Raw genomic sequence first — 15,205 nt, 5'->3', positions numbered from 1 at the left:
ATTTCCTTCGGATGGATAACGAGTGTTTCTGATTTAATATATTTATTATAACTTTTAAAGATTACCAAAGTAATGTGAAAAACTTTGACTCAAATTGGGTTACTGTTTGTTCGACACAAGCAATCAGATGTAATCTGTCGTTAACATCAACTTGACAAGTACTTCAGATAAATAATGCTTCGGAAGAGAAATAAAAGCTGTATTGCTAATTCAATTAAACTTTCACCAAATTACGTCAGTTAACTTTAGCAAATTTGAAATATTTCGATGAAAATAAAATGACAATGAAAAGAACCTCGAAGTTTTTAAATGAAACATCCTTTGTCATCTTGAGAAGTACCAAACAATACGTTTACTGTTATTTCGTACTTCAAATTTTGTTTGTTTTTAACACATTTTAACTTTTAGTAATACAAAAATGCTAATTTAAGTCATTATTTTTATGTGATGCCAGTGTAACAAAATGCAAAACAATACAAATCATTGTACATTTACACTCATCTGTGAATACATTTAGAACAGAAACAAGGATTATTAAAGGCGGCATACATTAAACCCAAAATACAAATGGGATCCACATTAACTAGGAACAAACTTTAGCCAACCACCAATTCATTTGTAAAATGCTTAGGGCTACAATTGTAGTCCTTAAGGACACTAGACTCGCATTGAACCACAAAAAATCAAACAACAAACCAATTTTAATTATTCCTTTAGACTTTTTTGGATATCCTTAAAAAAAGAAAGTTATCTTTTGAGTTATCAGCGGCTTACTTTTATGTTTAATAAGCTTAAAAGCTGTAAAACAAACTGTTTTGTTTATGCAGGCTAATGAAATGGACGAGTGATATGTTTGGTCTCTATGTGTTTAAATAGTCTAAGGTATCAATATTGTAATGAGAGGACTCTAGAATGAGCAGTCCCGATTTGGGACCTTACTACATAACCTATATACCGTGTACTTTACATGATGTTTAATTTTAAATTAATACATAAATAAAAAATGTATATGTGTAGTGTTGAAACCAAAATAACGATATTTAATTAAACCTGATCAACTTTTCGATAAAGTTTTTGATAAGTTTAATTTGGGTTGAGTTTCAAGACTGATTGTACAATATCTTTTTGGATTTTCCCAATACCTTCCGTTTACTTACCAAGTGTCAGTTTTTCCCCTGAGTCCGGAGGTAGCGTGAACCCTAAGAGCGCCATGGACGAGATGAGGACACACGGCACGATCAGATTGAAGAAGTAATACAGCGTTCTTCTTCGGATCTGAATCGTAAATGTCACGTCCACGTAGGGCTCCGGACAGCAAACGTAGGTTATGGTGTTCTTCTTTCCGGGCATTCCTGCGGTAAAAATACAGAGGTGAAATATATATCGAGTGAAATAAGAATGAGTTCTTTGGAATCTAGTGATGATTAAACCTATGAATTACATTTGTTTGTTTTTTTTACAAATATTTAACAATATTACATTGGAATAACTGTGTAGTCCTAAATATGCAATAAAAAACCCGTTCATGAATATGTACTGTACAAAGTTATGTCAGCATAAATTATCCAAACCACGAATGGTAAAGGTAAGTATTGAAAATATAAATTATTACAGTCATTAAATGTTTAAAATAATTTATTTCTAAAACTCCATAAGGAAATATAGAAGTCTCGGCATCCACATGACTTATGACCTGTCATTGGCTGGTTTAAGTTGCCACTTTACACACTGTGTAGCTTCATTCTGTCCATATTTTGAAGACTTAAATAAATTAAACTGAAAAATAATTTTATGCGTTTCCTGATATGTAGGTGAAATAATATTATCATATGAATCTCACCCGCAACAAAAGAGGTTTCAGCTCTTTAACTTCACAAACGTCAACAAATAGATTGATCGAAGGAATAAAGATGTTCAAATATAGGCAGAATGGTGAATGTTACACAGTGTGTAATGAGGCCACTTAAACCAGCCAATGACAGGTCATAAGCCCCCTAGGGGTTGAATCCAATCCTTGTCCACAAAAATTTGGACTAACTCAAAACATTGCACGTAGTTTACAATTTTGATAAAAAGTAAGATCGATAATTTGTATAAAATTTTAAGGCATACAAATTTAAGTTTATTTAGTAATTTTTTCATGTGGCATTTCATATTTCTTCCTGATAACATAATGAACCTAAGTTGAATGGGTATACTAAATGTTGGTACCACGATGAAAATATGTATTTTTCTTAACTAGATCTTTTTTTTTTTAATACAACGATTTTTTTCAAACGATATCTCACAGTACTTCAATTGAAATATTGGCTTGATAGTCTAACAGCACAAAGTTTATACAATAAAATCTATGAAAACGCTGTTACACGCCAGTATCTATAACTCGTTTAAATTAGACATATAAAGTAATTTCTAACTCTGCGACGAATCACACAGTTTAACACCAGTCTGATTAAAGCAAGTTAGTACTTAGCTGTCCATTTATCTCGTAACTTGATAACGATCTCGAAAACTACTGAAAAACCTAACTTTGTTGCTAAGAGACGCAGTCGGCCCAGAATATAGGAAACGTGTAAGAAGTCACGTGTCACGCAGTCATCTTGAACGGAAGTGAACTAACTATGTAAAACAAACTTTGTTCCTCTCTTCCCGAGAATATTTTTTAACTTTATTTTCTTCACACTCTCAACTGATCTTATAGCGTCTATTTTCTTATCCGTGGACGTGCTTGACGCCATTCTGCTTGAAAAAATAGTCACTTATTTATTTCTGAAATATCACTCACCCCGTACTTGCAAGTTGAAAAATTGTTGATTGAACAATGATTTTTGAGTGGTTTGCTTATTTTTGTTTTCACTTACCAATAATATGGCTACGAAGGGTATTTTTAAACTGAATTAACTATTAAGACGAAGAACGCAGTTTTTTTGTGGCAGATTTCCTTAAGTTTGGGAAAAATGTGCTTTAAAGCTCTTTATTTTAGTGAGTATGAAGTTAAGAAAAATATTTTTTGTTGGTAAACTGTAGAAAATTAGGAATGTTTTTTTTTAATGCAGCAGTAAAGGTTCGTCCAGCAAAAAAATTAAGAAGTGACACAAAGTTTTCATCCTGACGCGCGCACACTCTGGCAAAATTAGAAATCTTAGATTTTTAATAAGACCCTATTGGTCTCATAAGCAAAATGCAGCTTTTCGCTTAAAATCCCTTTTTTTTTTAATATGAGCTAATATTCTATGAGAAATTTTGCACAATTTAATATAAATCAAAAAGCAGAAGTACGAAAATGATTTCAGTACAAAAAACGATATAATCCGATATCCAATATCCATCCGATCGTTGAAAATATTTTACTGTTCTCTTGTAAGAAGATTTTAATTCATCAATATGGTCACCCTGCTATAATGTTCATGTTTATAATATAGAAAACGTTCATCATAAATTTCTACGATATATAAACTACAAATTAAACATTCCAATACAAAATGTGAAAAATGACTATTTATTAACACTGCTCAACCTAACAACACTTTCTGAAAGAAGAACTATTAATGATCTCATTGTACTGTATAAAATTATAAACTCTCTTTTTGACTCTCTCCAAAAATACTTGAATTGATTAATTTTAGAGTACCTGCTGTTAACACTAGGAGTACTTTATTTTTTCATTGCTCCAGTACTTCTTCCAACCAACAAAACAATTCATTGATACAGAGACTGCATAGGTTAGGTAACATTTATGGAACGGCTGCAGACATTCTGTCCAATTCTTTACTATCTCATAAGTCCACAATATCAAGTTTATTTGTAGCTGCTCGTCAAACTATTATTGACAATTTAATTCCATAAAATAAAAATTACTTGTTTATTTTTATTACCTTATATTTATTTTTTATTTTTTACCGTTATATTAAACTGCACTGTAGTATTGGCAAATACGCATTTCATATATGCATATTTTTATTTCTTCTTTTTCGCGATAATATTTGCTTGCTTGATTATTAATTTAACTTAAATTTGTCTTTCTTGCTTACCGTAACACTTCATTTACTGTGTTTGCTTTACAGAATTTATTTCATAAGCTTATATCTTTGCATTTTTTGTTTATATGCTCACTGTTTTTTCTTGCATACCTTTGTTATTATTGTTTTTTTTTTGTTTTACTTTGTTAAACTTTTTATTATATCCTTTCTAACTAATTTCAAATATTTTTTCTGTATATTCTGTATTATTTAGTATGTTAGCATGTATTTTAATTTTTGTAAATGCCTTTTTGGCGTTAATGAACAAAATAAATAAATAAACAATCTATTTCAAAATCTAAGTTTTTTGAACAATAAAACAGTATCTAGAGGTTCATAAGCAAAAACAAAGTGTAGATGTGACACATACGGTTTTATGATAAAAAATAATTGACATGCTGTGTTTTTACTTATTGCTATTTTTCGTTTTTTTTTTTATTTGTATAAAGTAAATGAATACAGAAAAGTGTGTTACATCGCAAAACACGACATTTGCAAATAGCTGCCTTTTTGTATATTGAGAATTATTTTCTATTAAAATCTCCGAGGATCAAAAATCCAAAATAGCATGAACTTTTCCAAGGTAAAATATATTTGGGCACCACACTATTAATTTGTAACGGGTAAATCATTACGATTTATACTACATCAGGAAAGGAGAACTTATAAAATAAATCTTAATAACTCCTTTGGACTCGAAATACATTCACTGTCGACAAACGTTTTGACAAACTCAAAATATTGATTTTCTTTACAATTCATTTCGGAATTACTTAACGTACTAAAAACTCCTGGAATATTTCAATTTTTTTTTTAAATTATATTGTGAACGTTTTATTCTGGTTTAACATATAACATTCAAGTGATTTATTCTAAAGAATAAAATACCATTCTGGAATGTAAATTATCAACTACTTGCAAGCTGTATTTAAAAAAAAAAATTCATGTGTATTTTAGACTCATAAGTAATATAAATACCTAGTGTATCATTTTGGTCATAATATAATAAATAATTGAAAGATTATAAAGTTTATATTTGCAGCACTAATTTTGTGGTTATTCATTGTAATAAAATAACTTTGTTTTTAACCACTAAATTTTTATTTATTTTTTTCACCGACCGGTTTCAAAGTGTAGACGTGTAGTATTTAGTGAACATGATAAAACAAAAAAGGAATCTATTCATTAGTTACGTAAACCTTGACGAAGAAGCTTGTTTGATTTGAAACCGGTCGGTGAAGAAGAAAATAATAATAAAAAAATTGTGGTTAAAAATTGTGTTTTTTTTTTTATTAATTGAAAGATTGTCGTGGTAAAACTAACACAAATCAATTTGGTTTACATTACGTAGTAATTATCTACAAACATTATGAAAAACTTGAAAAGGATGACTAAATCAACTGGGCCTATGGTGAATCGCGTCACAAAATATTCAATTACTGTAGATTTACAATTTTTAATTTATCATCCTTATTGGTTTGTATAATAATATTTTATGATACGGATACCAGTCTCATGAATGTCGCGAAAGTGATGAAACCGGTCGCTGGTTATTCCATATTTGTGGATTTAAAATCATATTTCATTTATTTTTATACTTAAACCACTTTATTTTGCATTCAAAAATATTAATTGTATGACATTATTTTATTCATTGGAATAAACCATTGTTACATCCGTTGTCAACCTTTCAAAAGATTTGTTAATCTATTAGCGGCAGATGCTCGGGGGTGGCATTCTGGATTCCCTTTAAAGATAAGAAACCAAATTCAAAACGAGAGTGCGAACTCTCAATTAAGAACAACCTGATTATTCGCACACTTAAATTTGTCCTACTTCCTTCCACGCAATTCTTACCCAAGTGTTAAGAGTTGCCGTTTAACCCAAATATTAAGAGTTTCATCTTACCCAAGCGTTAAGAGTTACCCATCTCGCTTGCTTGTCTTTAATTAACCTGTGAAACCCAATTTACGAACACGTTCCTTGTATCCCGACATCTCTAACAAATTTAACATATTTAACTATAGCACCTCCATCATTTTACATATGGCGAACAATTAATTATGTCATAATACAATGTACTGTGCGACGGTAAATTACGCAATTTGTCAACCAAACCGTATGCAAACTTTTTAATGAACTTTAGTGATGGATATTACTGATTAAATAAATAATTCCTTTAGTAAATAAACGCTCAACTCATTTAATTATACATATGCCTACCGTATCCCAAATATTGCTTGTTTATCGCGCTATTCATTTTACACGTTTAATCGATCAATTTTATGTGCAAGCTGCGATTACACGATTACATGATTTATTACAGTCGGTTGTTAATGTGGCAAAATCATACAAACTCATAACCGACGTATAGAATTCAATTTATTTATTTTAAATAAAGCATATACACTACAAATATATATTCGATACGTACATATTAAAAAACAAGAAAAAAAAATACACGAAAGAGACTCATGGCAAAGTAGTAGGAGAATCCGGCTCCAGAAAACCCCTTCGGATACATGGAACAGATCGATATCCAGAGCAATGTTGTTCAGCATAGTGGTAGCCCTTTCAACAGGCATAACCATAGGCAGGTTGGTCCTGAATATCGGAATATGAAACAATCTATGCTGACGCTGTCTTAGGTAATTATCAGGAACATACAAACCAACGCTCATCATAATCTCAGAATTATCGATCATACCGCGTAACAATCGATAAAAATGTGTAGTCAAATACACATTTCTTTAGTCTCCAAACTGTTATGGCCAAGCATATCCTGAAGAATTTCGGTCGGGTAGAGCCAAGAATAATACCCGCACTCTCTCATGTAGAGATATCTCAGAAACTTCTTTTGGATTTTCTCTATCATAAGAGAGTACTTTAGTTCATGTGGCCCCCAATCATCGAGCCACTCTCGAATCTACTTCATCTAATGTACAACAACAACAAACCATCACGCCGTTTCCCCGCAAGGGTAGGCGGAGAGGATAGAACACCACAACACTATATATTTGCATACAGATCTCACTTTCTCTACATTCATACATCTTCTCATGCAGGCGCGCCGATTATTCCGACTTTTGACATGTCCATCTTCAAGTATTTGTTGGATTTGGTCATGTCATGTCTTTTTCAGTCTCCTTCTATTTCTGCATCCATCAACATTCGCATTGTAAATATTCTTAGCCGTTCTTTCGCAGTCCATTCGCTCTTCATGTCCAAACCAGCGCAGAGCTCCTTTCTTGATTTTGTCAATAATGCTTGTCTCAGCCTTACAAAATGTACGGATCTAAACATTTGTGTATCTATCATACATAGTTTTACCACACATTCGCCTGAGAGATCGCATTTCGACAGCATTCAGCCTACTTTCATCCCTGTTTTTCCGAGTCCATACTTCGCTCCCATGCATCAGGGTCGGGACCAGGACTCCGTTGTGAACTGCTGATTGTGATTTTTTTGCTAAAAACCAAAAGCCTTTCTGTGTTTTTGCTGATCTTCAAAAAGCGTTTAATAAAGTTGACAGAGAAAAAATATGGAAGGTGTTATCGGAGTACGGAGTGAGCGGAAATCTGACACGAGCTATTGCTTTTCTGTATAAAGACAGCACAGCATATGTTATGGTAAACGGATCATACACATCGTGGTTTGACATTCATAAAAGAGTGAAACAGGAATGTGTAGTGTCACCATGGCTGTTCAACGTGTATGTCGATAACTTCATGAAAGAACTGAAATGCTTAAGAATGGGAGCAAAAATGGGTGTTTTAAATGTCAATTGTTATTTGTATGCTGACGATGCCGTACTTCTTGCCAACAACAAAGAGGAACTGCAATTCTTGGTAACAAAGGTCTACGATGTATGCAAGGGAAGCGATTCGCTGATGAATGTCAATAAATCGAATGTGTTGGTTTTTGAAAGAAATTAAAGTATGACTAAATGTGGTATCACTGTGAATGGAGTTACTAAAACAAGTAGAGGAATTTGTGTATCTGGAAAGTATGTTTACTAGGGATGGAATGACTGAGAAAGATATTGAAAGGAGGGTGAGTGGTGAGCGCATACTCGTATACAGTATAGCAGATTTTTATTATTAGTGTAAGGCGCGATAATCAAACTCTCCTTCAGGTGCAAGTCTACGAACTATGAATAATTAAGCAAAAAAAAACATTCGATGAATATTCCATGTTTCTCGCCAGAAGTTGACGCCAGAACCTCAATGCTTGGTAGAAAAATGCGTTAATTATTACTCAAGAGGTAAACATACATACTCAAAATACGTATCGAAATTAGAGGTGGTAAAAATAAGAAACACTTATCATCCCGCCAGGGTGGTGCTGTTATTTAGAAACTGTTTTACGAAACATTTGAACTCGTGAAACGGTAACTGTTACGGTTTTTTTTTTTTAAATTGGAACGTTTTATCTATAATCGAAATGTATTTTTATTTATTGTAAATGCAGACAATTTGTAGAATTCCATATTAAATTTGAAAGGACATTTTCAAAAATATGTCCTAGCAAGACGAAACGCGTCACGATATACCCTTTGTTTATTTTATAAAAAATAAAGTAGAATAATAATCCAATAAACTTGTTTCATTTTGGATACATTACCAAATAATTATGTATTTTTATATTTATGGTAACGTACTTACTTTTTTATAACTTTTATTTAACAATTCAGGAAACAGATGCTAACCATTCTATCTTTTAACTTTATTTATTCTCATTTATTTTCAAGAGAGTGGTTCAGTACCTACTAGGTTTTCCTTCAAAGGAGAAATTCAAATTGGAAACTCTTTGATGATTTTTCATATATTATAGTCGGATATTTTATGTAAATCAAATGTTTTTTTTCTTTGTTCTTTTTTCGATGTTCATGTTTTGTAAATTATTATTTATTTTATTTTAACACTGTTTATACATATACAGTTTATATACATATAAGGGCGGGCGAATTGCCTCAAGGCAATTTCTTTCTACCAACCCAAACCATTCACTTTGAGAAAAATACAAGTACATGGACAAATTTAATCTTACAATTATTGGTGTTTTATTGTTTAAGTATACTTTTTTTCCGAACTCACTGGTTCCATGGAGTTGGGACTTGTACCCTAACAAATTTTAATAAAATTAGTATAAATAAATAAATTTAGTAACCATATTGTTTTTCGTGAAAAACTCGCAAAAATTTTATTTCTATGTTAATTGAATTTAAAAAAAAATACTAAAAAACAAGGACTAAAAAAAAATTTTACATCAATAAACTGAAAATGTAATTAACTTATTAACGAAATCTCTTTTTTAACCTTCAAAGTGACAGCGTTAAAAGTTTTTTCGTAAAATAGTCGAACGTTAATTTAGAACAAATTTCTCATTTCAGAAGAAGCATTTCTGCAAAACTGTTTTAAAAGTTAAATCAACAAATGTAATATTCTCCGAGATCCTGTTTGCTGTACTCACAAGCAGAGCAAGCAGTGTTAAGATCAAATCTCTAACTCGGCAAGAGTGTTTTCTGTGAAGGAAAGCGAATTGCATGTGGCTGAGTAGATATACAAAATGTGAACTTCCTTTTGCAACGTTATTTATGCATTCTCTGCGATTGCATCCTTTAGGGATTGGAAAATAATCCCATTTTATTTTGCGCTCAGGATTCGATTTACATATTATTTTCCCGTTTACTTGGAGATTTATTCAAATGCAAGTGTGTTTGTAAGTTTTTTCACAAGTTAATTGCGTTTTACATGTTAAAAAATTTAAAGTCAAATAATACGTATATTTGTATCTTTCAAGTTTATTTAGTCTGCAGTATTTTTATCTTTTACCGTGCTTGCCTACTTTACAAGGCATCAGGTTTTCGACGTCCTGGAGCCTTATGCTGGAATGTGACATTTTGTAACCCACTCGACAATAGTCGATTGGGCATCTCAATTGCTTTATCATAATTCTATTCTTGAAAACCCTCCGACAATTCAATTACAAAGACGAATGAGAAAGTGGCAACACTTATCTATGGCTCTCCTGCCACACGTAAACTTTTATTGTTTCTTGTCACGTTAAATATTTTGTGTGTGGAATATTATGAAAACAATGAAAGGAAATGTTTTGCTGAGACTCTGCAACATTTATAGTTATTATTTGCCTTTGAAATACATAACACACATCTTCATGTTATTAGAAATATTTCATATTTATTTAATGGATTTTAAAAACATATTGTATAACATATATCTCAAATACGTATTTTCACATTAACGAGCGATAAAATAATTTTCATATCATGTTTGTGAAACTTCATTTAATAATGGATTGAAAATAAGGACAGTTATATTTGTTGCCTATTTGTTAAAACACCATCATCATAACATTGATCAGTGTTGTAAATTTTAAGTTAAAATACAGCATAAATACCTACTCGTTATTCAAACATGAATGTCGAGCATTTTACAAAAAGGAAGTTTGACAGCTGAAGTTACGATGTCGCATTCGATTGTCAATGTCGAGTGCTTTGTGGCACTCGAGATAAAGTCGATTGGTTTTTAATCGACTGCATTATGGGTAGTTCAAGAATGATGTCCCTCGTTAAATTACGAGTGTCGCATACAATTTTAAAGACGAACGAGTCCAGTATGAGACCCCTGGACGTACGCTGCTGATTGTTCATAGTCAGAACTACGGGACGCGAACCTTTATTGAGAGGATCCGTGGGAGCCGGCAGCTTACAGATGTGCCTGGAGGTTATATGTGGAGACCATATGCTTCAAATTAGGTTCCCGACATGGAATGATGCCGATTATGATTTTTATCTAATGTTTATTTTTTTAGATAAAATGCATGAGAATTTTTTAGTTTCTATACATCACTCTTGTTTTTCGTTTCTTTATTTCACATACAATTTATCTCATGTTATGTTATAATTAATCTCATGATGTAATATCTATTATGCTTGTCTCGTGCATACAGGGTTCTATGTTCGATTTCCGGTGAGATCACAAAAATGGAATATGACTTTTTCCGATACTCTGGATGTTGGCTTTATCTATATTATTTCAATTCTACATCCCGGCCTTTTGGATCCAAAAAAAAAGAAAAAAAATCTGAATTTAACTGTGTTGGCTATAGTTAATTTTTTTTTAAATTTTGTTTTTTGAGAAAAAAACAGCAATACTAAAAAATATATATACAATATCAAATAAAGCCAAATAAGTAATCGACATAAATACTATTTTAAAAATCCAGTTTTGTTAGATATTAATAAAGATGTGCGAGTTTTTGCTTTAAAGAAGTGGAGTGTGGTTTTGGTAGGTTTGTGAATATGGGGGTGAGTGTATATGGTGTGAAGGTGGGTTTGTGGAAAAGATGAGAGTGTGTTTGATACGAGTGAATACAAAAATCTTTTATTCATAATTTAAAAACAAATTATTTTAAAGAAACAGAATTTTACAAAAATAATTGTTTTTGAATTATTTTTTTAAATGTGGGTTTACTACAATTAAATATGTCTATGCTACTAAAAATACATTATAATTACGCGCCAAGCGAATCAAAGGAGAGTTCTGTTCATAGTTTGTGCGAACTGTTGGTATATGAAAAACAGATAGATTGATTGGTAAGGTAGCCAGGTACATTAAGGACCAACTCAGAGACCAGAGCAGGACTATTAAGATGTTCATTAAGAATGTCATGTAAAATCCCCATATTTAATACCAAACGACGATCCTTAAGACTAAGAATATTATGTTAATGACAATGAGTCTTATAGTTTTGGTCTGTAAATTTGATATGATATATTGCTATGAACAACTGTCAAATAATACAAGCGCATCAAATATAACAGTAAAAAAATACTAAATCCAACTGAATCTGATAAGTCAAAAATCACTGAATCAAAAATTGTGGTCCTGTGGCTAGTGGGGAGGACTAATGAATCAAAGGTCCGAGGTTCGAACACCGCTCTACTGAAATAAGAAAAGAAACTGCATACAAAAATAGACAATTTATACTTTCAACAGATAAAATTTGTGACCTAACCCAAGGTGCACATGAAGGCCAGTTGCAAAAACAAATAAAATTAAATATTCGTACGAAGTGCTTTCGTCAAAATGAACGAAATGTGAATTGTAAGTAAAAAATAAAATAAACCAATCCGTTTTGCCCATTTTGATTAACACGTAACAATCATTTTACTTGTTGTGGTCAATAATTGACTCATTAAATTTTAATATTCATATATTATGCTTTGTTCAACATACCGTCTTAACTGACAATGTAATTATGTACAGTGCGTTCGAATATTCAATAAGCCTCGAAATTTCTACCAATATGCCTCGGCATAACTTTATACCTAGTTTATAAGAAAGGCCTTCAGTTAACTCTTAAAAGGCTGTACTACAAAATTCCTTTACACGCGGAGATGTAACATCGTGTTACCACAAGACGGAATATTCTGAAGTTCAGACATAAAAAAAAACACAGTGACATACTGTCAAATAATTAATTTTCCATAGTTTATAATAATCAGGTTGTAATTTAGGCCTGTTGTAGCAAAATAAATTTTAAATCATAAATACGCTGGGCATAAAACTAGCGTACAATCCCGCCTACTAGCGATAATCGACTGATAGAATGAATTTTTTCTTTTGTTTTTGTCTGTATCACGCAAATCCTGGCCACAGAACAGCGTCTCTGTTTTCCTTGTTACAAGTTCTATTCTCGTGTTCTTTCTTAGACAGTAAAACAAATTTATTATGGTATTGGCATCACTTTCATTTGTATAATTATTCTTCCCATACCAAGAATAAATGTTTTTTTTGTATTAAGCTCCAGCATGTTTAAAAAAAAAATATTTTTCGAACTTGGGGTGAAAATGTGCATTTTTTTTAAATGCAACTTCATCAAATAAGAGAGATAAATCAAGTCACGTATTCTCTGAAGACTCCCGTTACACCATAGCCACACATGAGTTAATAATATGTTAGTTCCTGTTGGTGCACCAAGTAAACACACAACTTTTGCTTGTGTGAGAAAGCACATTTAAATGGTTTATATGAAAACATAGGGTTTAGAGTACATAAGACAATGTTCAATGATTTGAATGAACTGCATCATGGCCCTGATTACAGTGAAATGTTAACATTTATCTTTAATTTTATCTATAAAGTAAAATTAAGTTTTATGTATAAAAAGCAGAATATGCATACATTTTTTTATTTTTAACGTGTTTAATTATAGATTACCAATAAAGAACTTTTAAATGCTCATGCAAACATACTAATTTTCGTACACAAATATCGTTTTTTTTATAGACAGTCCAAGATAACTTTAAGCTCTTTAACTTCACAAACATCAACAGATGAAAGAATTAAAGGAATATAGATGTTCAAATATGAGCAAAATGGTGAATGTTACATAGTATGTAAAGTGGCCACTTAAACCAGATAATGACAGGTCATAAGCCCTGTTGATGCCTAGACTTATATATTTTTTTCTCTTAAATGTTCTTCATCGCTGTTGTAATATGTTTATTGAAGATAACTGTGTTTACTTCCCATTGTATTCGGGGCCTTGGTATCTTAAAATTTACTCAATAAAAAAAATATACGCTTAAACCTCGGAACAGAAAAAAGAATAAATAAAATGGCTTTATTTTCACACAAATTCCGCTTTTTAGAACATATTTTAGAATCTTTGTTAACTTTTAGATTTATATTCTGGACTAATGTTTGCGAGGATTTTCGTGTTATTTAGTACGAGAGCATTTACATGGGTAAGAAGGAGCCCACTAACACAATTTCACATTTTCTATCCCACGATCACTTTAATTTATTTCCTCCGGGTTCGCATTAAAAAAGGGAACGGGCTTACATTCGCGGTGAATAAAGAAAATTCTTTAATCCGTCCATCGGTACAACTAGAAAGCCCTATACTTTATCTTCTCCAGCTCCATTTTCTTTTCAATTCAGTTCCAGAGCATTTATCACTCTTGCCGGATTATATCGGAATCTATTTAGCCAACCTGCAGCTGCGGTAATACACAGAACTTCGGTCTACCAGAGCTGTTTCCAGAGAGAACAAATAAAAGTGTATAACAGCCTGACGCTCCGACCATTGTATATGATATGTTATTCACCGACTATTGCAGAGTCATATTTCATATCGCTCGCTGTTTTGCCGATCATGAAGTTGCTCTGCAAATTGAAGGCTCCGCGGTTTAAATAGACTCTTTGCATTTTTTCGGTTTTCGAAATATTAATGATATTTTTGTTTAGCAGAATAACTTTTATAAAATAGAATAATCAAAGTCAACAATATCTGGCTCCTTGTCTTATAAAGTGTTGGAAATAAATTTGGAATCACGACTGGCAAATAAAACAGTCCAGAAGCGACGATTGCAGTGTGGGGGTCCATTGATCGATGACATACATACGTGCAATAATTTCAACTGAAATAAAGACCAACTACCGATGAAGCCATTCATCATTTTAAATTGAATACAATACATTCTATTCTGCAAGAATAACAGTATTGCGCATAAACCGTTCGTCTACATAAGAACAACGTGCTGCAGTGCATTTGCGTCATAGAAACACGAAGAACAAAGAAACGCGGTTTATAAAGAGACCTTAGGGCGTGGTGACGTCCAGTCAGCCCAAACAAGTCAGCCCAACAAGTCAGCCCAATTGTGCAGCAAATCAGTTTTAGCGTGTAGTTTATTCAGCATGCAATAAATACACCTTGGAACACCAACATTATCTCTTCTGTCCACCGCCAATTGAGGTAGGACCACCACCTTACGATAAATCCTTTAGCAGCAACAAAATCATTTTCTTAATTTTTACAAAAAAATATATATATATCTCTTCCTTCTTAGACTTACCCGAATATTTCAATTTCGAACCATTCTTCTTTAGTTGTAAATAACAGTTTAAAAAAATGAAAAATGATCTGCGGTAGGGAGAATTAGAACCTTGGACCTCCTGCTACGGAGTACTCGACGCTACCTCGCGATCACAAATCATATTTGATCAAATATACGAATACCACAAAAACGGTGCCTTTTTGCTTTCATGTAAAATTGTATTTTGAATTTTTTTTTACCAGCCCGTTTTTGCCATGTAGCCTTTTTTTTTTTTTAAATGACTAAACCCATTAGTCTTTATTTTGAGACTTGTCAGCAG

General features: G+C 32.0%; 1 protein-coding gene across 2 annotated transcripts in view; it reads right to left on the bottom strand.

The window, feature by feature from the left end:
• Window positions 1-15,205, bottom strand: part of nAChRalpha6 (nicotinic acetylcholine receptor alpha6) — a 447,337-nt gene that overhangs the window by 74,164 nt on the left and 357,968 nt on the right. For both annotated transcript variants that reach the window (XM_088228339.1, XM_088228340.1), the window contains exon 7: window positions 1,158-1,352. In XM_088228339.1, the coding sequence (XP_088084465.1) occupies window positions 1,158-1,352 (195 nt within the window). The remainder of the gene's footprint in view (window positions 1-1,157; window positions 1,353-15,205) is intronic.

The sequence above is a fragment of the Micrasema longulum genome, unplaced genomic scaffold, assembly GCF_059751315.1.
Source record: "Micrasema longulum isolate JH-2025_06_02 unplaced genomic scaffold, ASM5975131v1 h1tg000578l, whole genome shotgun sequence".
Taxonomy (NCBI): domain Eukaryota; kingdom Metazoa; phylum Arthropoda; class Insecta; order Trichoptera; family Brachycentridae; genus Micrasema; species Micrasema longulum.
Note: the sequence above shows the minus strand (reverse complement) of the source record. Positions and strands in the feature narration are given on the sequence as shown.